General features: G+C 55.2%; 1 protein-coding gene across 6 annotated transcripts in view; it reads right to left on the reverse strand.

Annotated features, from left to right (window-relative positions):
- DDC (dopa decarboxylase) overlaps nucleotides 1-21,794 on the reverse strand; it is a 74,358-nt gene that overhangs the window by 36,350 nt on the left and 16,214 nt on the right. For all 6 annotated transcript variants that reach the window (XM_025449412.3, XM_025449411.3, XM_025449414.3 and 3 more), the window contains 5 exons: nucleotides 19,061-19,289; nucleotides 17,150-17,263; nucleotides 15,146-15,265; nucleotides 8,641-8,775; nucleotides 7,818-7,961 (listed from right to left, as the gene is read on the reverse strand). In XM_025449412.3, the coding sequence (XP_025305197.1) occupies nucleotides 7,818-7,961; nucleotides 8,641-8,775; nucleotides 15,146-15,265; nucleotides 17,150-17,263; nucleotides 19,061-19,261 (714 nt within the window). In that variant the 5' untranslated portion in view covers nucleotides 19,262-19,289. Of the gene's footprint in view, nucleotides 1-7,817; nucleotides 7,962-8,640; nucleotides 8,776-15,145; nucleotides 15,266-17,149; nucleotides 17,264-19,060; nucleotides 19,290-21,794 lie in introns of those variants that run through there.

Below are 21,794 nucleotides of genomic sequence, written 5' to 3' on the forward strand. Positions count from 1 at the left end.
TCCTCCGTGAATGCCTCTTGAATCCATTTCTTCTCTTCATACCCATCGCCACCCTCATCCTCCACCAGTCGCCAGACTGTTTCATCCCCTGCTTCTCATCTCGCCTCCCACTCCCGTCTGCTACCCTAACCACCTGCCAGTGATTGTTAACATTAATCATGTTTTCCCGCCTCCCCATGCGGGCGATGGATGACTTTTACATCCCAACATACTCCTGCGGGCAAAGTCAGACTTGGCTGGAACTCCATTTTTCAGATGAGGAATGGTCTAGGGTTAAGTCACGACCCCTGCCAGTGTCGGGGGTTAGTTGCTAAGGACTGTGTGTCATGGTTGGGGGATGAGTGACAGGCCACGGGAAGGACAGCAGCTCCATCACCCCACCCCTGCCCAGGTGAAGCCACTCCAGTGTGCCCTGTTGTTTGTATAGGGCAATTGGAATTGGTGCCCAGTGGGGACAGTCACTCAGATTTAGGCCTGTATAATCACGGACTAATGGCCAAAAGCATGCTTCCCACCACGCTCCCTGTGCCAGGCTTCATCCCAGCCTGTGCCCCTCAGTCACCAGAGGGGCTTCCGAAAATACAAATCAGATCATGTCTCTTTTCTGCTTAAAACTCCTTTAATGACCACACATTGCTCCTAGGGAGAAGCCCGCCTTCTCGTGCTGGTCCCTGTGTGACCCCCTCACCACGACCTCCTACATCCCTCCATTCACTCATGCTCCAGGCAGTAAAGACCCTCAAAGCTTCTAAGACGTCCCATTTGCTGTCTCCCTGACCTGCTGTGGACAGCAGTGCAACATGGTGGACCTTTGGGATCACATCCTGGTGCACCTGCCAGCCTCGTGGCCCTAGCAACTTCTGAGACTCTTAGCACTTCGGATTCCTGGGATACCATCTATTTTCATTGCTATCTCCTTTCCTGGGAGTGCTTTGCCCAAATAGCCCGGCTACCCGCCCCTCGGCCTGCAGCCCTCACTCTTTCCAGACTGTGGCTCCTGCAGCCACTCTTCCCTGATCCCCGCATCCCCATGGTGGGAACTGCTGGGTTGCTTGTGTCACTGATCACACTGCACCTGCCGTACATGACCATTCACTTAGTGTCTCTGTCAAACCAATAAGATCCTGGAGGGCCCGCTGGCCCAGCATGCAGCAGGTACTCAATAAATGTTTGTCGACTAAATGAATGACCAAGTGAATGAACTTGCAACTGTTGCATATCCAATCACGATAAGTTTTGAAATACAACAAGTGGAGGCACCTGGCACCTGCTGCTAAGACCATGAATTTGCCCACCATTTTTGTGAGAGCCCGCTAACAAGGGTTGGTGCCTCCCAATAACACATGTAAAACGTCCCAACAAAGCCTTTGGCCACTCTGAAATGCCTGCAAATTCGCAGGCACAGAGTAGCGGCCATCAGGAAATGCTATGCAGCCTCTGACATCCCACCACTGAATCATGAGCACCTGCGTTGATGGGTCTTCCTTTGTGTAGAAACATGAATAAATGATGAATGTGCATGTGTTTTCAACATGACATTCTATTAAAAAGTATTTAAATAAAGACAATAATGTTTATTTTCTAATGATTCCTGAGGGTCAATCTCCCCCTGCTCCATCCCTAAAACTTTCTGCATCTTTATATTAGTTAATCCATGCATTTAGATTTCCACCAAAGACAAAGAAAAAAAGCACTAGGAAAGATGAGAGCTTTTGACTGGTAAGAAAACATCCTGGGTGAAGAGAATCAGATTGTTCAGTAGAACCCAGTTTTTCAGTATTGTGGTTATAAGACATGCAAACCTAGTGAATCATGAAGCTAGATATATATTTAACCTTAATTAAAATATAAATTCTAATGTAAATGAAGGCTTAAATTCTAAGGAAGGAGCACACAAATAGGCAAAAGGGATGACAAATAATAATACATCATTCTCCCTCTTACCATAACACTGCCATTAGAACAACTGGACATTTACACACACACACACAAAAAAAAAAAAACCACAAAAACTGAATCTGGACACAGACCTTACACCATTCATAACAATTAGCTCAAAGTGGCTCACAGACCGAAATGCAAAATGCAAAACTATAAAACTCCTAAAAGATAACACACAAGAAAATCTATACCCTCTTGGGTGTGAGGATGAATTTGTAGCTACAATACCAAAGGCATGATCCATGAAAGAAAAAAATTGTAAAATGGACTTGAGTACAATTAAAATCTTATGCTTTGTGAGAGACATAAGAGGGAATGAAAAGTTACCCACTGGAGGGAATCCCTGGGTGGCTCAGCGGTTTAGCGCCTGCCTTTGGCACAGGATATGATCCTGGAGTCCCGGGATCGAGTCCCACATCGGGCTCCCTGCATGGAGCCTGCTTCCCCCTCTGCATGTGTCTCTGCCTCTCTCTCTCTGTGTTTTTCATGAATAAATAAACAAAATCTTTAAAAAAAAAAAAAAAGAAAAGTTACCCACTGGAGAATACATTTGCAAAATACAACTCTTGATAAAGGACTAGTATTGGGGATCCCTGGGTGACTCAGCGGTTTAGCAGCTGCCTTTGGCCCAGGGCACGATCCTGGAGTCCCGGGATCAAGTCCTGCATCGGGCTCCCGGCATGGAGCCTGCTTCTCCCTCCTCCTGTGTCTCTGCCTCTCTCTCTCTCTCTCTCTCTCTCTCTCTCTCTGTCTATCATAAATAAATAAATAAATCTTAAAAAAATAAATAAAATAAAGGACTAGTATCTAAAGCATAAAAAGTTCTCAAATCCAACAATAATGGAATACACAATCCAACTAAAACACAGGCAAAAGACCTGAACCTCATCAAAGAAAATATTCAAATGTCAAATAAGCCTATGGCGAGACCTTCACAGCACGCATCATTAGGGGATCCTAAATGAAAACAACATTTAGATGCTGCCACACATGCATCTGAAGGGCTGAAATCGAAAACCCTGCAACACCAAATGCTGGGGCAGCTGTGGGGAGGTAGGAACTCTGATTCATAGCTGCTAGAAATGCAAAACGCTACCGCTGCTTTGGAAGAGAGCCTGGCAGTTTCTCACAGAACTAAGCTCTCTCTTACCCCGTGATCTGCACGTGTTCCGGTTCATTTACTGAAACAAGTTGAAAAGTTACGTCACACAAAAACCTGCCCATGAGTGTTCACAGCACTTTTTAAATAATTGCCGATGCTTAGAAACAACCAAGATGTCTGTGACAGTGTGATTTCTACGAACAAATCTATATTTGGTCTTTGTCACCATTTCTGGCACAGAGCTCCGAAGACCCTTGGCATTTCCTAAGCACTGACGGCCATAGAGGTGCCGTCTGTCATGTTAACGAGGTGACTTTTGAAAAGCTGGGAGGTCACCTACGGATGCTGACTAGCTGCCAAGGGAATGGAACTTATTACTAGAGTATTGGTACAGTAAGCTCTACCCCTGACCTCCAGGCAGGGGAGGGGGCCGAAGATTGAGTTCAATCACCAGTAAGCAATGATTCAATCAGACGTGCCTGTATAATGAAGTCTCCATAAAAACCCCCAAAGGGGTTTGCAGAGCTTCAGGGCTGGTGAACAAATGGAGATCTGGGGAGAGTGGCACAGGAGAGGACATGGAAGCCCAGTGCCCCTTCCCCAGACCTGGCCCCAAGCATCCCTGTGAGTGGGGAAGGCAGGGACCCATCTGGTTGTTCCTGAGTTATAACCTTTTATAACAAACCAGTGACCTAGCAAGTAGAATGTGGATCTGAGTCCTGTGAGCGTCTCTAACAAAGTAATCAAACCCGACAATGGGGCTCATTGGGATTTCTGATCTATAGCAGTGGATCGGGTGATAACTTGGAGTTACAAATGGCAAGTGAAGTGGGGTGGGGCAGTCTGGTAGGACTGAAACCTTGGCCTGTGGGATCTAATGCTGTCTCCAGGTAAATAGTATCAGAGTGGACTTCATTGCTTGGTGGGACTGGAAGACCATGTGCCATAAGCTGGTACAAAATCTTAATGTTCTTTGACAGGTACATCCAGAGAATGGAATACTATTCAGTGATTTTTTTTTTTTTTAAAGAGATACAGGGACACCTGAGTGGTTTCATCAATTGAGCATCTGACTCTTGGTTCAGGTCATGATTCCATGGGTTGTGGGATCAAGCCCCGCATCAAGCCCCGAGCTCAGCAGGAGTCTGCTTGGACATTCCCTCTCCCTCTGCCCCTTCCCTCACTCTCTTTATCTCTCAAATAAATAACCCTTTAAGAAAAAGAGAGAGAGAGAGAGAGAGAAAGAGAGAGAGGGAAGAAGCTATAAAGACCCTGGAAAACAGGGAAGAATCTTAAATGCATGATGCTAAGTGAAAGAAGCCAATCCCAAAAGGCTACATGCTATACGACTATAACTCTATGACTTTTGGGACAAAGTAAAACTATGGAGACGGTGAAAAGATCAGTCATTGCTAGGGGTTGCGGGCGGGGGGAAACAGCTGGTATACAGGGTTTTTACATCAGGGAAACTATTCAGTATGACATTGAAATGGTGTATACATGCCATTAGACACTAGTCAAAACCCGTAGAAACAACAGTGCAGAGTGAACCCTCATATAACCTACGGAGTTTAGGAATAATGACGTATCGTACTGGTGTGTTAATTAGAACAAATGTACCACAGTACTGCAAGATGGCAATCACAGGAGAAACTATGGGGTAAGGCGTGGCGGGGTATCTGGGAACCCACTGTACTTTCTGCTCATTTTTCTTTACACCTACAATTGCCCTACATACCGTTGACTAGTTTAAAAAAAAAAAAAAACTGACTCTGCCCATGCAATCCAAAATGTGTGAAGGACACGAAGACGCATTTCGCTGACAAGGATATATGGCTGGCAAAAAAACACATGGAAAGACGTTCGACGTCATTAGTCATGGGGGAAATGTGAATGAAGGCATCCCTACTCTCCTATCAAAACACCTAAAATTTACAAATACCAAATGCCAGGGAAGATGCAAAGAGCCTGAATGTCTCATGCATCCCTCATGGAAACGGTAACTCGTGCAGCCACTCTGGAAAAGAATTTGACGGTTTCTTTTTAAAAAAAAGTAAGCATACAACTAGCATGTGACACTCAATTGGATGCTCAGGAATTTTTATCCCAGGAAAAGGAAAATACAGGTTCGTCCAAATATGTGTACTTGAAGTTTCATGAAGTTTTACTCGTTATTTGTATTTTTTTTGGGGCGGGGGGTGCGGGGGGAATCTTTATTTGTAATTGCCCAAACCTGGAAACAACTATGATGTCTTCAGTAGGTAAATAGTTAAACGGGCTGTGGCACAAGGAATGTGGCACTAAATTCCCGTGGTGCAGCCATAAAAACAGCCACACAGCTCTTTGGCTAGATCTCCAGGGCACCAGGCCGGAGGAAAGTCAGTGCCCGGGGCGCCAGAGTGTGTGACCGCCCGCATATAACACACTCAAAATGAGGACAGTGTAGAGAAAGGAAGCAGAGTCGCGGTTTCCAGGGGTTGGGGCGGCAGGAGACAAGAAGGGCATGAGTGTGTGCAAGAGGTGGTGTGGGGAGACCTTTGTGGTGATGGAGGAGTTCTGTATCCTGATTGCAGGGCGGGGGCTGACGTGCACCTACACACGTGGCAAATGACCTAAGACCTCTATCAGGGCCTGGCTCTGCCCTTGCACTGGACGCTGTGGAAGCTGTAACAACCGGGGGAAACTGGGTGCAGCGTTCCAGGGGTCACCGCACACTATTTTTTTGTGTCATGTTTTTTTATTCTACAAGTGTTCAAAATAATGACTTAAAGCCTTTCAATATTGCAAACTAAGAACGTGACGTATTCCTTTATCATCTGGACATAATTACAGAAAGAAGTGGTCAATTGTAAACAGGTCAGAGTGGAGGCAGGGGTTTTAGGATTGGATGGAAGAGAGCGCACGTACGAGAGCGTGAGAGGCATTCGGCACTCAGTGGGAGGATTGATCACGGGTGCAACGGGAGTCTCAGCACGGGAGGAAAGAATGGGAGGAAGCAAACTTTGAAAAGAAAATGGGTAAGAATCTCTGCAAACTGGGGTGCCTGGCTGGCTTGGTTGGTTAAGCGGTCAGTTAAGGTTGTGACCTCAGGGTCATAGGATCGAGCCCCATGTCAGGCCCCACACTCAGTGGGGAGTCTGCTCGAGGATTCTCTCTCTCTTTCTCCCTCTCCTCCTCCCCCTGCTCTCTCTCTCTCCCTCACTCAAATAAATATAAAAAAAAAATAAAAAACCCAAAACAAAAAAAACAAGAATTTCCCCAAACTGAAGATTTCCCCAAAGAGATGACAAATTATAGATTATGGAAGTTCTGTGATCCCCAAGGAGAATAAGCACAATGAAACAACCGGCTTGCATCCTCACAACAGATGAAAAGACACAAAGACAAAAAGCAAATACGACAAGGAGCCAGAGGGAAAAAGTCACGTTGCCACATCATCTGCCCGTCAGCTCCTCCCATGACTTACATCTGAATCTTCTCCATCCTTCTACAGTGATCGTGTGTGGATGCTCTGGACTCCCCCCGGGAACTCCGTAAGTCACGAGCGAGTCTTGTGCCAAATCCTACCCTCCCTGCCTTCCCCACTCACAGAGTAGATAGTCAACGAGGGGTAGTTCATTTGAATTGACGGAACCGATTTCTTTGGGGGAAAAATGTTTGTCTTGAAGACTAATTCTTAAATTAAAAACATAGTGGGCATTATTAACACATGGCCCGTAAGAGCCCAGCAAACCGAGATTGCTCTGACAACTAGGAAATGTTAGGGTACTGAGGAAATGCACGGTCATGAGGCACGTGAGGATCTTGAACTGGTTGCGAAAATCTTTATTTATTTATTTATTTATTATTTATTTATTTATTTATTTATTTATTTATTTTAAGACTGATTGGTCTTAGAAAGGAGGGGCAGAGGGAGAGAGAGAATCTCAAGCAGGCTCCCCGCTGAGAGTGGAGCCCAATGCCGGGCTCCACCCTATGACCCTAAGATCATGACCTGAGCCGAAATCAAGAGTTGGCGCTTAACGGGCTGAGCCGCCCGGTGTCCCCGCTGCGAGAAGCCTCGAATGCCTGGCTCCCTCCCCTGGTAAAACTGGGACAGGCAGAACCCCAGTACCTTGTCCACCTCCCCAGGTACATCTGATGTGCAGCCCCTTCGAGCACCAGGAGCCTAGGGCCAAGGTCGTGGAGCAATCGCCATGACACGCGACATGACACGTGACGCCTCAGCCACAGGCGCTGCACGGCCGCGTCGGGTGCGACACCTCCCAGGCTCTCGTTGTGACACCGACTATTCCTTTCCCGCCGGGGAAAGCCCATCTGTCTACAAGATGGGCTGGAGCCTGATGCCATTCGGCCACTTGGGTATGACCTGTAGTCAGTCGCTGTCGGCTTGCCATCCCTCCCTTGCAAACGATGGGTCCGGGCGTGTGCTGAGAATGCCGATCTGGGCAGCAAGGCCTCCTGTGGGTTATTCCCGACCTGACCCCTGGGCCATCATACGCTCCTCTGACGGAGCACCTACCATAGCCCAGAGCACTTCAAGGGACCATCACAGGGCGTCGCTTCTAACAGGAGCTCACCAGGATCCTCCGGGCTGGGTGCTCCGCTTACCTCTTGCTGAGGTTAGACGGCCCAAGGGACAAATGGAGTGTGGCCCCAGCCTCCCCCGGGAGCGGCCAGCTGAGCATGCATGTGCCGCCCACCTGTGACCGGCCCAGGCAGGGCGCGGAGGTGCCCAGGGGGCCATACCCAGCACGTCCGCAGGTTGACTTACGAAGAAAGGAATCAGGCCCTCCGCCTTGTCTCTCTCCAGGGCCTCCTGCAGGGCCGACGCGCGCATGGCAAACTTGCCATCCGAAGGGATCGCTTTTAATTTCACTCCTCCAATTAATCCAGCTCTTTCCACCGAGGAGTGTGCCTGGAAGGAAGGCAGCGGAGTTGGATTCTCGTGGCTGTGAGCCCCTAGCTCTGCAGAGAGCCCCCCCGTGTGTGGATCAGCCCCCTGCCCCTGCCCCTCACTTCCAGTGTGTCAGATCCTGTGGACTCTTGCTTTCCAGGTAGGTGGACAAGAGTGAGATCTTGCAAACCATGCCCTGAAGCAGAGTGAGCACACCCGGGTTTCTCTCGGGGGGCGCCTGTCACCATGGGGCCCTGGGCCGCTTGGGGGCCAGCTCAGTGCTTAGTGTCTGGAGAAAAGCAGCCAGCAATGTGGCACCATTACTGCGTGGTGGCTGTGTTGTGTCTCGGGGACTCCCGGCAAAGTCGGCTCTTACTGAAGGCGCCCCCTCTGCCCCGTGGCTCCCACCATCACTGTCTGCTACTTGAGTCCATCCGGGGTCGGGATCTCCCTGTGGCCGCCCACCCCGTGGAGGCCAGGAGGTCAGGACTCCCAGCCCTGGAGCCTCTCCCCCGGTGACCCTGGCAGGTGACCCCCGTGGACCTCTGCGACCTCTGTGCACATGGACAGAAGAACCAACGCCCACTGCGAAGCACAGCTGGGGCGAGGTCTGAAATGCTGCACGGTCTCGTTTCAATTTGACTCGACCCAAAACAAGCATTCAGATCCTGGGGGCCAACAGGCTCAGCCAACCACTCACTTGATCAGATGAGTAGGCCACCAGCTTCTCCATGATGGCGCCCTGTGTCAGTCCTGGGGACGCGGCCTGCAGGCGGCGGGTCACTTTGGTCCGAGCAGCCAGCAGGGCCACCAGAGTGGCCTCACTGGCGCTTCCCTGGGTCAAAGAAAAGGTTGCAATGAGCCTCAAGGAGCAGCAAAGGAGTCAATACCTAAACCGTTGGGGAGACTCAGTGTCTCTATTTTTCTTAAAAGTTGAATCTGAAGCTGCAAAGCTTGTCCTCCTCCATACAGGAGAAGTCCGAGCCCCCGTGACTGCTGGAAAATGCCCATTGGCTCTTCGGATTCGTTCACATTGCTCTATTTTCTGTGGCCCCTTAGCCAGCACTTCTGGGCGCCTGGCTTGAAGCAGGTATTGTGAGCGGTTGCGCTCCACACGCCTCTCCCCGCAGTCCTCCTAGTGTGGCCGGGAAGTCCTACTCCTAGGTCCCCCTGCGCCCCCCCCGGGGAGCAGACCCCGGCCCAGGCTACCAGCATCTCCCCCCAGCTCTGTGTTCATCGCCGCGTGGACACGGACATCTGCGTTTGTTTACAAATTGCCGTGTATTTTCCCTGAGATTCTGAAATTCCCTTGGAGGATTTCCCTTTGGTTGCTAACGTGATCGGCTACACCGTGTCCTTCCAAATCTGGCCTTGGAGGCCACACCCCCAGGCCCTCAGAACATGACCGTATTGGGAGATAAGGTTTCCAAAGACATCACTAAGGTGAAAGGAGCTCTGGCAGGTGTCCCTGCAAGAAGGGGAAGTTAGGCACCAGGCTTCCCCGACACAGAGACAAGGCCGCCGAGGACCCGCGGAGGGGACAGCCCTCTGCAAGCCACGGACAGAGGCATCAGAAGGAATCGGCCCTGCTGACACCTTGATTGGGACTTCCAGCCTCCAGAACCGGGACACGATGAAGCCTATTGTTTAAGCCCCTGCTCTTGGGAGAAGTGCAGCGGACTCGCACAACCAGCGTCAACTCATTCTGGCAACAAGGGACAGGAGGGGACCTGAGTGGGGAAAACTAGAGAGGGACCCAAACCACGAGAGACTCCGAACAAAGGGCTGCGGAAGGGGAGGTGGGTGGTGGGGATGGAGTAACTAACTGGGTGACGGGCACCAAGCAACAAGGAGGGCGCTCGACGGGATGAGCACGGGGTGTTATACTCTGTGTTGGCAAATGGAACTTCAGTAAAAAATAAAAATTTAAAAAGCCCTCATTCTGGCAAAGCACTGAAGAGTGCTGCAATCCTGGCTCCTCTGCGGCTGGGAGTGGGTAAACGGTGACGTGGACTCGGCTCGTCACCCGGCCACCCGGCCGTCCCGCTCAATTTGCAAAATAACTGCATCTAGAAGTTGTCCTCGTCAGGTGGGAAGGGGGTGCCCAGCCAGAGAGGAACTAACTTGGTCCCAGTGAGCAGCTGGCAGGGGCAGGGGGAGGGGGATCCCCACATTTACAGCGATGCCCCCCTTCCCACTGCTCACGATCTCCACATCTCAAGTAATTCCTAGAAGCCCGCAGGCTGCATGGTATGAACAGTGGAAAGGAAAAAAATAAAAGAAGGTGGATTTTCATGGACTATGAGAGATTTCTAAGATTTTAGGGTTTTGCAGAAAAACATACAATAACATCGCTAGCCGTCCCCCCCACCCGTTCACATTTTTTATCTTCCTCGCCCTCCAGCGATCCAGATTTCCTCTCCTATTTGGCCATCACGCTGCTTTCACTCGTTCTTTCACATTAAAGGGGCCCCTTCAGGAAGACGGTGGAATTTGAACAGAAGGCCTCGGGGTTCAGGCGCAAGGACTCAAGTACGCCCGATGCCACCTTCTTAACTGGAACCATCAGGTGGCTTCCTCATTGCCTCAGGCCATCTCTTCGTCAGCGATCAGAGTAGACGTGTTAGAACGAAGGTCCTGGGCAGGGCTGGTGACGGGCGATCCCAGGGGACCCCACAAGGCCTCAGCTCCTGTGCCCCAGCCTGTGCCTCCTGGACCCCCTGGCTCAGTCCTTCACATCCAAAGAGGAGCTTCTGGAAAAGCAGAGCTTCTGGGTGCTGCAGCACCTGCCTTATTCCGTGTCCTCTGCCTGGGACCCCAAAGCCCGCCTTAGCCCCAAAGCTCTGCTCTGCCCTGAACCCCCGCTGACGACAGGCCTCGAGCCCTTGGGCCCGTTCTCTATGGGGTCGCCTCTCCGCTGCGCCCCGTGCTGCATGGAACCCCTCCTCCGGGCAGCCGGGAGCGACCAGACACAAGGCACGCCCCACAAAAGACCGAAATCACCCATGGAGTCCCCGGAGCAGCCATTGGGCTCTAGCCCTGGGGCAGGCATTCAAGCAGCCTCCCAACCCTTTGTGGGAAGGGGAGCCGGAGGCGGGCCGGCGGAGCAGGGGTCGGTCCTGGGGCGGGGAGGACCCTTGGCTTCCCGGCAGCACGTGGCAAGGCGGCCAGGAAGCAGAAGGAACGCTGGTGACAGCTGACCGGCGGGGACCAGACAGGCCCTTCCCTCTCCGGGTTTCAAGTGTCACCCACGCGCGGTGAGCCATTAAGAGACCATGTCGCCACCTGGTTTGTCGGGCTCAGAGGATGACTGGCCATCCCACTGCTGCCCGTCACTGTGCTGGCGCCTGGTAGCTGTGAGTGACCATGGCCCTGAGGGCGCAGCGTCGCCCCACAGCCCCGGCCCCCGGCTGTCACCAGGCCGAGCGGCTCTGGGGCCTCAGCAATCACAGGCCGACAGCGCTGTCAGCTGCAGAGGGCGGCTGGGCTTCCTCTGCGAACAGGCTGCAGCATCCAGCAAAACTGAGCGCATCGGGGGTGAAGGAGGGTTGGGCTCCAGAGGCCGGGAGGGGCCGGGGGGGTGCACAGCCGATGCCGGGGCTGCCGGCGTCTCGGAGAGATGGGATTGTCCTTAAAGATGATTGCAAGGGCCCCTGGGGGGCTCAGCGTGGACATCTGCCTTCACCCCAGGGCGTGACCCGGGGTCCCGGGATTGAGTCCCGCGTCGGGCTCCCTGCATGGAGCCTGCTTCTCCCTCTGCCTGTGTCTCTGCCTCTCTCTGCATCTCATGAATAAATAAGTAAACTCTTTAAAAAAATATATATCTATATAATTGCAAGACTGAACCCACGTGCACCTCTGGACACTAACCCAAACGAAGAGTCGGGGATGAGCTGATGGAATTGTTCTTGTCTTGCCTTCAGTTATCCGGGCCTTTGGGCAGGATCCGCTCCCTTTCTTGGCCCCAGGTTCCTCGGCTACGAGAGAAGTCGTCGGTAATGCCATCAACCCTCCTAACTATCTGCAGGTTGGAAAAAGGATCGCAGAAAGCACAGGAACGAGCCTGGCCCGCGGTGGGCAGTCACTAAAAAGTCACTGTTGGTATGAAAGTCACGCCTGAGATTACGGAGTATTTGTAAGATTTTTGAGAAGCATCAAATTAGAAGAACCATCACGGAAGGCTGAAAGGACTTGACTATTTTTATTTTTATTTATTTATTTATTTATTTATTTATTTATTTATTTATTTATTTATTTTTATTATTATTTTTTAACCTCTGTGATCCAGAAACACTCTTTTAATTTTTTTTTAAATTTTACTTTCTTTACTCTTTGTGAAGTGTGAACGGTGGACGTGGACCCAACCCCGAGAGCCCCAGCAGGAGGCTGATGATTTGCTTAGACGCTGCTTGTGCTTGTCCTAAAGGGTATTGGTCCCCGGAGATGTTATTCATAAAGGGAAAGATCTGATACAACATATGCCGTGAATTATTTACGTAGATTGTGACACGTAATGGAAAACAGTGCAATAATCTCAAAGAATGGAAATGCTCACAACAAAAGAGTAAGTAAAATACCGTACGGAAAATACCGTATTCTCCGGATCTTGTGCAGAAACACACACGGGTACTGAAGCAACACCAGGGGAATGCTCCCAACAGTCCTATAGAGATTCCATGCTTACAGTCAAGGTCTGTTTTTTTGTTTTTTTTTTTTTTTTTGTAAAAACAAAACAAAACAAACTTGACTGTAAAAAAAACATTTTTGTAAAGAGGAAGAGCAGAACCAAAGCGGATCTTGAAGGCGATAAATGGGCAGCGCAGAAAATTCAAACAGTGATGCAGAGAAAATGATGAGCCTTTCCCTCCAAATACAGAGGAGAGAATGACCAAAAAAGTAAATTAACAAAAGAAAACTGGAAATGACAAGAGAGGTGCCCGACTCGCGGGAAATGGAAGGTCCCAGAAAACCCACGAGGGGTTTTTGCAAGGCTGAGCTGCAGCGACAGGTGCTGCAGAAGCAAGATGTCCCAAGGGGAAGAAGGAGCAGGGACCCGGATGGACAGGGCTTAGCAAGTGGGGGTTGGGGTGGGGGTGCGGGGTGGGCTCAGATTGAAGGAACAAACCAGACAAGTGGATCTGGGCAAAATGTGTGGCATCAGGAAGGAAAAGTGACGTCGGCCGCCGGCAGTGAGTGCGAGCTCACCCCAGGCCTGGAAGTGGGTCACGCAGGATTCGAAGCCGGGGTCCCGTCCCCTCCCCGAAACCCCGTTTCCCTTCTGGCCTCTTCCTCAGAAGGTGGGGGGACCGCAGAAGCAGGACGGAAGCTGCCAGCATCCTCCAAGCCGAGCCGCGGTGAGGGGCCTGGGCTGGGTGCTGGGCGGCGGCCTCCCTCCCCGAGGCCAGAGGGCACACGCCACCCCCACCCCAAGTGTGGCCTTCGGCCTGAGGGTCAGCAGGGTCAGGATGTGCAATCCCTCACGAGAGGAAGGGGGTCCAGGGAGCGGACCTCGAGTGCACAGTGAGGAAATCCTGGTCCTACTACGCTCACATTGAAAGCGGGCTCACGGCCTGCGGTGGAGGCTCAGCCTGTGCGTCATGGGCACCCCCCCTCCCCGCTCTCAGTCGCTGCTGCGGGATAGAAGGTTCCAGGACCCAAGGCAGGGAGGCAGGAGAGCTCAGCGGGAAGGGCTTTGAGCCGGGCCACAGTGGCCTCTTGGCCACAAAGACGTCGGCCCTCTGTCCTGGCACAGAGTCCCCGCCGAGAGTGACCCGAGCCCGGCACGGGAACAAGGGCCTCTCCTGCGAGGCTAGCCCTGCCTCCCGGCCTCCAACACAACCTGTGTGCAGGCGGTGGAGTAAGGCCCCCCCAAAGACGTGCAGGTCCCCCCCACGTGTGAGGGCTTCCACGGAGAGGGCATCCTGCCAGTGCGATGAAGAGCCGAGACGCAGCATCTTGGACCACGTGAGTGGGCCCACCTGACCCACGGGGCCCTGGAAGCGGAGAATGTTCCTCGTCTGTGGTCGGGGGGAGACACGGCCGTGCGAGACGGCTCAGAGGGAAGGGATGCTGCGGCTTCGGCGACGGAGGAGGGGTCGTGGCCCCGGACGGCGGGAAGCTTCCAGAGACTAGAAACGGCAACGGTCCTGCCTGGAGCCTCGCAGGTGTCAGACGCCTGAGCTACAGCATTTGGAGAGGATCGCTCTGTGCTGCTTGAAGCCACCAGAATCTGGGAGCGGCCATGGGAAACTGCCCCACAGGGGCTCAGAGGGCGTGGGGCGCAGGGTGGGGGGCTTGCTTCCTCTGTGACCTCGGGCACGCCAGTCACCAACCACGACCCAGGAGCGCTAGGACCTCAGCGTCTTCACCGGCCGCCCTCCCCGGCTCTTGGACCCTCCAGCCAACGGCGCTTCGCAATTTCATGATTATATACTTGACACCAGAAATATGATGTCAAGGAGGGTGACGGGTTCAGCAGAGCCCAGGGTCCAACCATGCCGGGAAAGGAAAAGAGCACAACACCCTGGTCTTCTTGGTGGCATTTGTCCTGAGGCGCCCGGTGGGAAAGACACGCCTGAACCCTCGCGTGGCCTCGTCCCCAGCCCCCAGTACGTCGCCGTCCAGCGCACACTCGGCCGTGAGGAGGACCCGTGACGCGCTGCGTGGGAGAGGCAGCAACTCCAGGCGATCATGGTTCTCGGTGATCTAGCGCCTTCTAGAAGCCTTGGGGCGACGCGGCGTGGTTGCAGCCGCGCTGGCCGCCTGGACACGGCGCTCAGCGGTGGCGGTCACCGCTCCACCGACAGACAGATTCGGGCTCAGAGCCCAGCCCTGGAAAGTACCAGCCGGGGCAGGCGGGCTCGTCGCCTCGGTCCCCTCGCCTGTGCAACGGTGTGGAACGGCCCCCAACTCCTAGTCTTTTGTAGAACTAAACGGGTTGATGCTCGCCAAGTGCTCACACGGTGGCTGCCCCCGGCTCAGCACGCAGGTGTCCACCTGACGGCCTCTTGGCTCTACCGAGCCTGGGGGACAGAGGGACAGCCCGCGCCAGGACCCACGTCCAGATCCAGAGGCTCCTAACTGCTCAGCGTCGCTTGTTCTCCAGAAGACACGCAGGAGGTTCAAAGGCCTCCTTTCTCCCACCTGTAGGCCCTCGTGTGGAGCCCCTGCACCCCAGAAAGCCGGACAGCCCCCCCCCACCTTACCTGGATCACCCCGCCCCCTTCTCCCACTTGCCCGGCCAGAAAGGCCTCCGGCAGCTTCAGCATCTTCCCCAGCCAATCCATCATCACCGTCTCCAGCTCCGTGCACGCCGGACTCGCAGCCTGGCGGGGCGAGAAGAGAGGAATCAGCCGCCGCCGGCCTGGGACCAACGGACGGCTGTGCGAGGAGCAGCTCCTCCCTTTGGTGGCTTGGAGGCTTAGGGGCGGTTGCCCAAGAGGCTTGAACATTCTCAAGAGGCCCGTCCCCGGGTGCGATTAACGGGGCGGCGTGCTCTCCCGTCCGGGGGTTCTGGGGAGAAGCAGCAGCAGGACCCCTCGCTCTGGCAGCTCTGATGAGGGCCGCTCGGCCCGGGTGCTGCAGGGCTCAGCACACCTCCCATCCCCCCTTCCCTCCCGCCCTCCGAGAACCGAGGGAACCCCAGTCCCCAGGCCCCAGATGTGCCCCAGAAAGGACGGCGACCTCACCATCCCCCATCCTGGGGACGTCGCCCTTGTCCCCCGCCCCCCACGCTTGTCCTCCCCCCACCCATCTCCAGAGGCAGGTGTCAGAACAAGGGCCAGGTCTTGTGGGATTTCGGGAGCAGCAGGAGGGTTTACTCCTCCACGGAAGCCCAGATCAGCCTCTCTCCGTCCCAGATGCTGCTCAGCCCTTATTGACTCTCCGGCAAGGTGTCGCACTCCACCAGCACCACCGGCGGCCCCCCCAGCCGTCTGTGTGCTTACAGCGGGATCCAGGGCCCTCCTCCAGAGTCACGAGTGAGTCAGTGGGACTGGACGCAGTCTGGGAAGTGGGTTCCAGGTGGCCTCAATCCCTTGGGAGCCCCCGGGGCAGGTGGCTGCCCTTGCCCTCAGGAGCTTGAGGTGCTGCTGTACCATCTTGGACTCTCCCGTCATTGCCCAGGGCAGATGGCAGGATGGTCTTGGTCCCCACCCAGGGATGCACGCCAGCTCGTGACGCATGGCTGATAAGAACGAGCAGCCCGTTCTCTCCGCCAGGCAGCCCCGTGGGAGGGTCTGGCCCATCCCAGCTCGGACCAGCTCCCGGCGTTGGAGCCCGTGCCATGGCCTGTACGGCCGGGGGACAGTGGGGCAGCCCTTCAGGGCTCCAGAGACATCAGAGTGTCCTCAGGAAGGACAGACACCAAAGGGCAGATGCCAAGACGTCGCCCGGAAGGGACATAACAGCTCCAGACCGGCAAGTCCAATGACATCTGCCCTGGTAGAGAATGGGGGGGGGTGTCCTTCAGGAGGGAGTGTGCTCCACAGACACGGGGGAGGGCCGCAGGGAGGACCCCTCGCCCAAGCCTTCCTGGGTGGAGCGGGGAGCCTGGCGATGCTGGGTCCCAGTGCTGGGCACCCAACACTCCCAATGCACTGCTTCAAGCACAGGCCTCGGGTGCTTGTTCTGCACAAGGCAGCGCCCACGAGATCGCAGCCCCGGGGACAGGCCACGTAGCAGTCTGCAGCCCTGGGACCCCCAACGCCCTCTGCACCTGGCTCTGCCTGTGCGCGTTCTGCTCTCCGGAGGACGGGGCCCCTCCCGTGGCGCCGGGCCTGGGTGCAGGGGCCCACGTCAGGGCACCCCGGGGATGGCGGGGCCCCCCAGGCCCAGCAGCCCTGGCTGCGAGTGCATGGAGACGGCTGGGGCAGCGGCAGGCATGTGCGGAGCTTCGGGATGGGCTGCGAGTGCAGATTCCCAGGCCGGGCTGCGGAAACTGCGGGGCCGTGGCTGTGAATTCCCGGTACCTCCAAAACCCCGTGACTGTGCAGGACCGGCTTTGCTTGTTGGCCCTGAGAGGAGCCTCTGTCTGGCTGTGTCCCCGTATCATGTCCCCGTAACCCATGTTCCCTCACGGGCGCCGTCTCCAGGGCTGAACGCTTCTTCCCTCCCACAGGTGCCACTGCTGTGGGCTCAGGCCCTGGGGGCACAGGTGCCCGGGCCCCATGGCAGCGCCTCCCACCGCCCTGGGGCCCCTGCGAGCTCACCCAGGAGAAGCCGATGCAGCCGATGGCCCCACACAGGATGTCTGCGAGCAGCGCCGGGTAGGAGTTGGCGGATGGGAAGTAGGCGAAGAAGAAGGGGCTGTGCCAGTGGGTCACCTGTGTGCAGAGGAGCCGTGCCCGGGGTGTGAGGGAGCCGGGCCCCGATCGCGGCCAAGCCTGTGACCTCTCTAAAAGCAAGAGAGGTTAGGAGCCAGGTTTCCCCAAACCTGCTCTAAAAAAACTAAAACCCATATTAGGAGGAAAAAAAAAAAAAAGAACCGGACTGATTTCAGACTTCTCAGCTGGTCTTACCGCCCCCGACTGAATCTCCTGTGCAAGACGCCCCCCCAGCCACCATGGCTCCATCCTCGCCCGCACCCCTGTCTCCTCTGTCCCCAGCCTTGCAGGGCCCCCGGGCGGGTGAGGGGGGCAGATGTGCATGGACAGGCCTCTGGAGCCGGAGTGCAGGGCTGGGTGGGGATGTCCCAGGGTCGGGGAAGGAGATGGGGGAGGGGAGAAGATGGGGGGGCTGGGGGGGGCTGCTCTGCCTCTCTGATGTGTTCCTGCTGCTGACTGGTCTGCTCTGAGGGAACAGAACAAAGCCTCTGAGACGCCCTCCGCCCCCAGGTCACGGAGGTGCTGTAGTTGCGGAGGCAGGGGCCCTGGAGGCCAGGATTCTCCGCTGGGAGTCCGCGTGCCTTTGCTCTCACTCCGCACACCTGCCCACGGAGCCCTGGGAGCTCCCGTACCGTCCCCGCAGTCACGGGGGGCTGGGCAGGGCCAGAGTCCCACCCCGGGGCCCGGACCCTCCACGCCCCGACCGCCCCCTTTGCACTCAGGAGGAGAACTCCCAATCCCATCGTGCCCCACGTCCCGGGTGAGGCCGGGCGTGCCTGTGCTCCCAGGTCCTCGGCTGACACCCTGACTCACACCGAGGTGGGTGGTACTAGAAGTGCCCCCGCCCCCTGCGGGCAGGTAGGGGTGCATCAGACGTGGCAAGGAGCAGAGGCCACAGGAGGGAGGCGGGGGCGGCCATCCGCGAGCCCACCTGAGGATCCTCCCGGGAACTGAATCGGCCGCGACCTTGATCTTGCGCTGCCAACCTCAGGACCATGAGAAGCAAACAGCTGTCTGCCGTCTGAGCCCCGCAGCCCCGGGGTGTTTTGCCCAGACGCCAGCAGACGACGCCACCCCGTCCGCCTGACATTTAACCGCTCCTCCCTGGAGGGGCTGCGAGCAAGCGAGCAAGCGAGCCAGCGAGCGCTCTGTGTGTTTGCACAACCTCCAGGCGAGAACAGGAATCCTGCACTTAGCTCCAAGCACAAATGTCAAAGGAAACCCCTGGGAGGCTGGAAAGCGAGCAGCGGCCCCGAAAGAGGCGCCCTGGTCTTGAGGAACAGCCCTGGCCGGGTCCGTGGCCCCATGACTCACTGGCTGCAGGTAAAGGAGCCGGCCCGCTTCCCAGGGCAACGTCTGCTCAGAAGCAGGGCCTTGTCCCTGCCCCCCCAAGTAAATGTCTCGAGTAAAATAAATAAAACATTTCTTCCAGGCTTGTGATTTGCCTTCTTGCTAAATGCAAGAATGTCAGGAATGCGTGGAAGGACTCTTGCCTGCACCAGGGGATCAGGGGGACTGACCTGGGGACCTGGGGGAAGCACGGCCCCTGCCCTGGGGCCCACACAGTCTGGGGCGCTGTCCCAGCTCCATGGCGTCCTCGCTGTGCGGCCTCAGGCGGATCACCTAACCTCTCTGGGACCGCTTGGGCTCAGCTAGAAAATAGGAGTGATAAAATCTCTCCCCAGCAAGGTGGCTCTGAGGACCAGGTGGCATAAGACGCATGACTGTCCAGGGCCTGGTAGGTCCTACCCTAACGCTAGCCCCCCGCCCCGTCCACGGCCTCAGGTTCACGCTCACCCCTGGCATGATTATCTTCTCCACGTCACTGATGATGTCCTCAAACATGTCTGGCTCCTCGGGTGCAGTGGTGGGGATGAGGGGCCGCAGGTAGCCGGGCTCCACATCCGGGTACACCTGGCGCCCCTCGATGCCTTCCAGGTAGTCGGCCACGAAGTCCACCATCTCCTTGCCCCTCCTTCGGAATTCAGCTGAGTCCATGGTGGCTGGGCCTCGCCAGAGGCAGCACCTGCACAGCCGGAGAAAACAAATCCGTCAGCCAACACGACGACCTCTCACCTGGGGCGGCCAGTTGCCGGGGAGCTGACTGCTCCGCTCCTGGGCGGTGACAGCTGGGGTCCCAGCTGGGGGGCACCTCCGTCCCTGTCTGGACCATGGAAGCCCCGCTGGATTTGGACACGAAGCAACACGCTTACCCTACCCCTGGCCACTGCTCCCGTCTCACCATGTGTAGCAAAGAAAGGGACTGGACGCGCGCACCTGGCCCCGGCCCTGCCCAAGCCGGACGGCGAACCCCGCCCGGTCCTGCCATACCCCTGGCTAGCCGCTGGACGGAGGCAGGCGAGCGGAACCCTCTGGGCTCCTGGGCTCGCACGACAACTGCAGGCGACAGAGCCGATCGCTCAGCACGGTGCAGAAGCGACCTCACACGGTGCATGTCCCGCGCTCAGCCCGGAGCTCAGGTGCATAACCTCCCGCCGGCTGCTGTCTGCACCCTGTGGCTTCCGGAGTCAGTGGGAGCCCACCGCTCAGAATTCCAGGGGCTTCCTGTACTTGTCAGGGACCGCCACGTACTAAGCAAGGGGTGCATTTCTGAATTCCTCCCACGGTTCACAGCTTCATCACTCCAGATGGACCTTCCCGTGGGAATATGTGCCAGGTCGGGGGTGAGTCTATACCTTCCATACACGGCACAGGTGATGAACGTGGGGCCAGTACGCCAGCACGTCTTCCATCGGCTCCCGTCATCCATGCCGGGTTTCTGCAGCTTTTTCTTGACCACATTTATCAGGTGAGAGGTGTTAAGGAGAAATGATTTGCCAGATGTTTGTTAAACACAACCTGAAGATTTTATTCAAGACTACTGCAACAGGGGAGGGAGACTGGATTCCGCCCCGTAGGCCACAGCGGCGGGTCGGGCTGCATAGCCAACAGGTACGGTAGGGCGCAGATGGAACACAGCCGCTCAGAGCAACGAGGTTCGAGGTCTAGGGTGAGGGAAGAAGTGCTCGGCTGGATATCAAGGGTGGAGCCTTCCCGATGAGCCGGCTGGCAGGATTCTGCGCTAAAGCCAGGCTCGGCGTGCCGAGGCGCGTGGATGAAGACGGCTCACAGACGCAGGACTGAGGTGTGTTCCAGGAGGGCATCTTGGCAGAGGCGGGCCAGTCTGGAGATGCCTTTCCACCTCTCAGCGCTCTCTCCAGTCTCCAAGGATGCTTTCTGCAGAGTGCTCCCTGCTCCATGGGCGGCCCTGGGGGCACCGTTGGACGTTTCCAGGTTGTTTTAAGACCGATTGTTACATCAAACCCTCATCTCAGTGTTATTGTTTGAGGATACTCTTTTACTCTTTGCATCTAGCGAGCCCGTGTGGGTGACACCAAATGGGACATAAAGTATGGTTCCAAGTCACAGCATCAGCAGATGCTAAAAACGTGGGATGGCCTGGAGTCCCCGGTTTGTGTTTATAAGCTCGAGGCCCAGGAGAGCTCTGATTCCCATCCAGAATATCATGGTCAGACTTCCCGGAGGCTCTTAGCGCAAAGCCACAAAGCTTCATCTGTGTAGCTTCTGGTTTACAAGTCCCTGGACCTGCAGGCTTCGAAATGGATTTTTCATTTGGAGTGACGGATTATTTCAAACTTTGCATAGAGAGTAAAGCTTGCTCTTTACCCCAAATCGAAGTATTTCAAGTTGGTGTGGTTCAAATTCAACTAAAACTGTATGGATTTGCAGGTGTTTTTGTCAGCTTACTTTTCTAAGCAGTGACGAGTGCACGTCCCGCGTTAATACTCTTCCAGCCTGTGCGTTCTCAGCCTTGTTCGTATTTCCTAGCTTACGCGTGCTGTATTCACGATACGCTTCGATCAGTGGACATTTCGGTCAGTCCCAACTGCGTTAGGGGCAAGAGCTCTTGGAGCCCAATGGCCAACACGTCAGGACTGAGAGCCGAAGGCCTCTGACCCAGATGTCCGGTTGTGCTGCCCGGTGTAAATCGGCACTGTGGCAAACTTGACCTGGAAACAAAAGTCGTGATGGTAACGGCACGACCGCAAAGGATTTTTCTGTGTCAATTAGCGAGTACACGGAAAGAGCTTAGAACGGGGGCGCAAAAGGAACATTCGATAAATGGCACCTATTGGCTATTCCGTCAGACACCTAGAGGCATAATCCACATTTCTCTACACGTTGTGTTGCGTTACAATTTTCTGAAAGGAAGAGCGTTGACCTCATAGTTTCCATGGAATGACGTCTTATTAAATACATATTTTCTGTATCTTAAAGTCACAGGGCCACATGTGTCCCCAGAATCCTAGCTCCCCGAAGTGCTCTCCCGGGGGGAGCGTGTGACAGTGCTCGCTCAGCCGTGCTATTGCCAGGGCTATGCTTGAGCAATCTAGCTGTGAGCTTTACCAGCCTCCCGGGGACTGACGAGTCTGTTTTTTTTGTTTTTTGTTTTTTTTTTTTTGATTAATGAGGTTCAGTGCGTTTCTCTCGCTTCTTCGCCGCGTGGATT

This window comes from Canis lupus, chromosome 18 (assembly GCF_003254725.2).
Source record: "Canis lupus dingo isolate Sandy chromosome 18, ASM325472v2, whole genome shotgun sequence".
Classification (NCBI taxonomy): domain Eukaryota; kingdom Metazoa; phylum Chordata; class Mammalia; order Carnivora; family Canidae; genus Canis; species Canis lupus.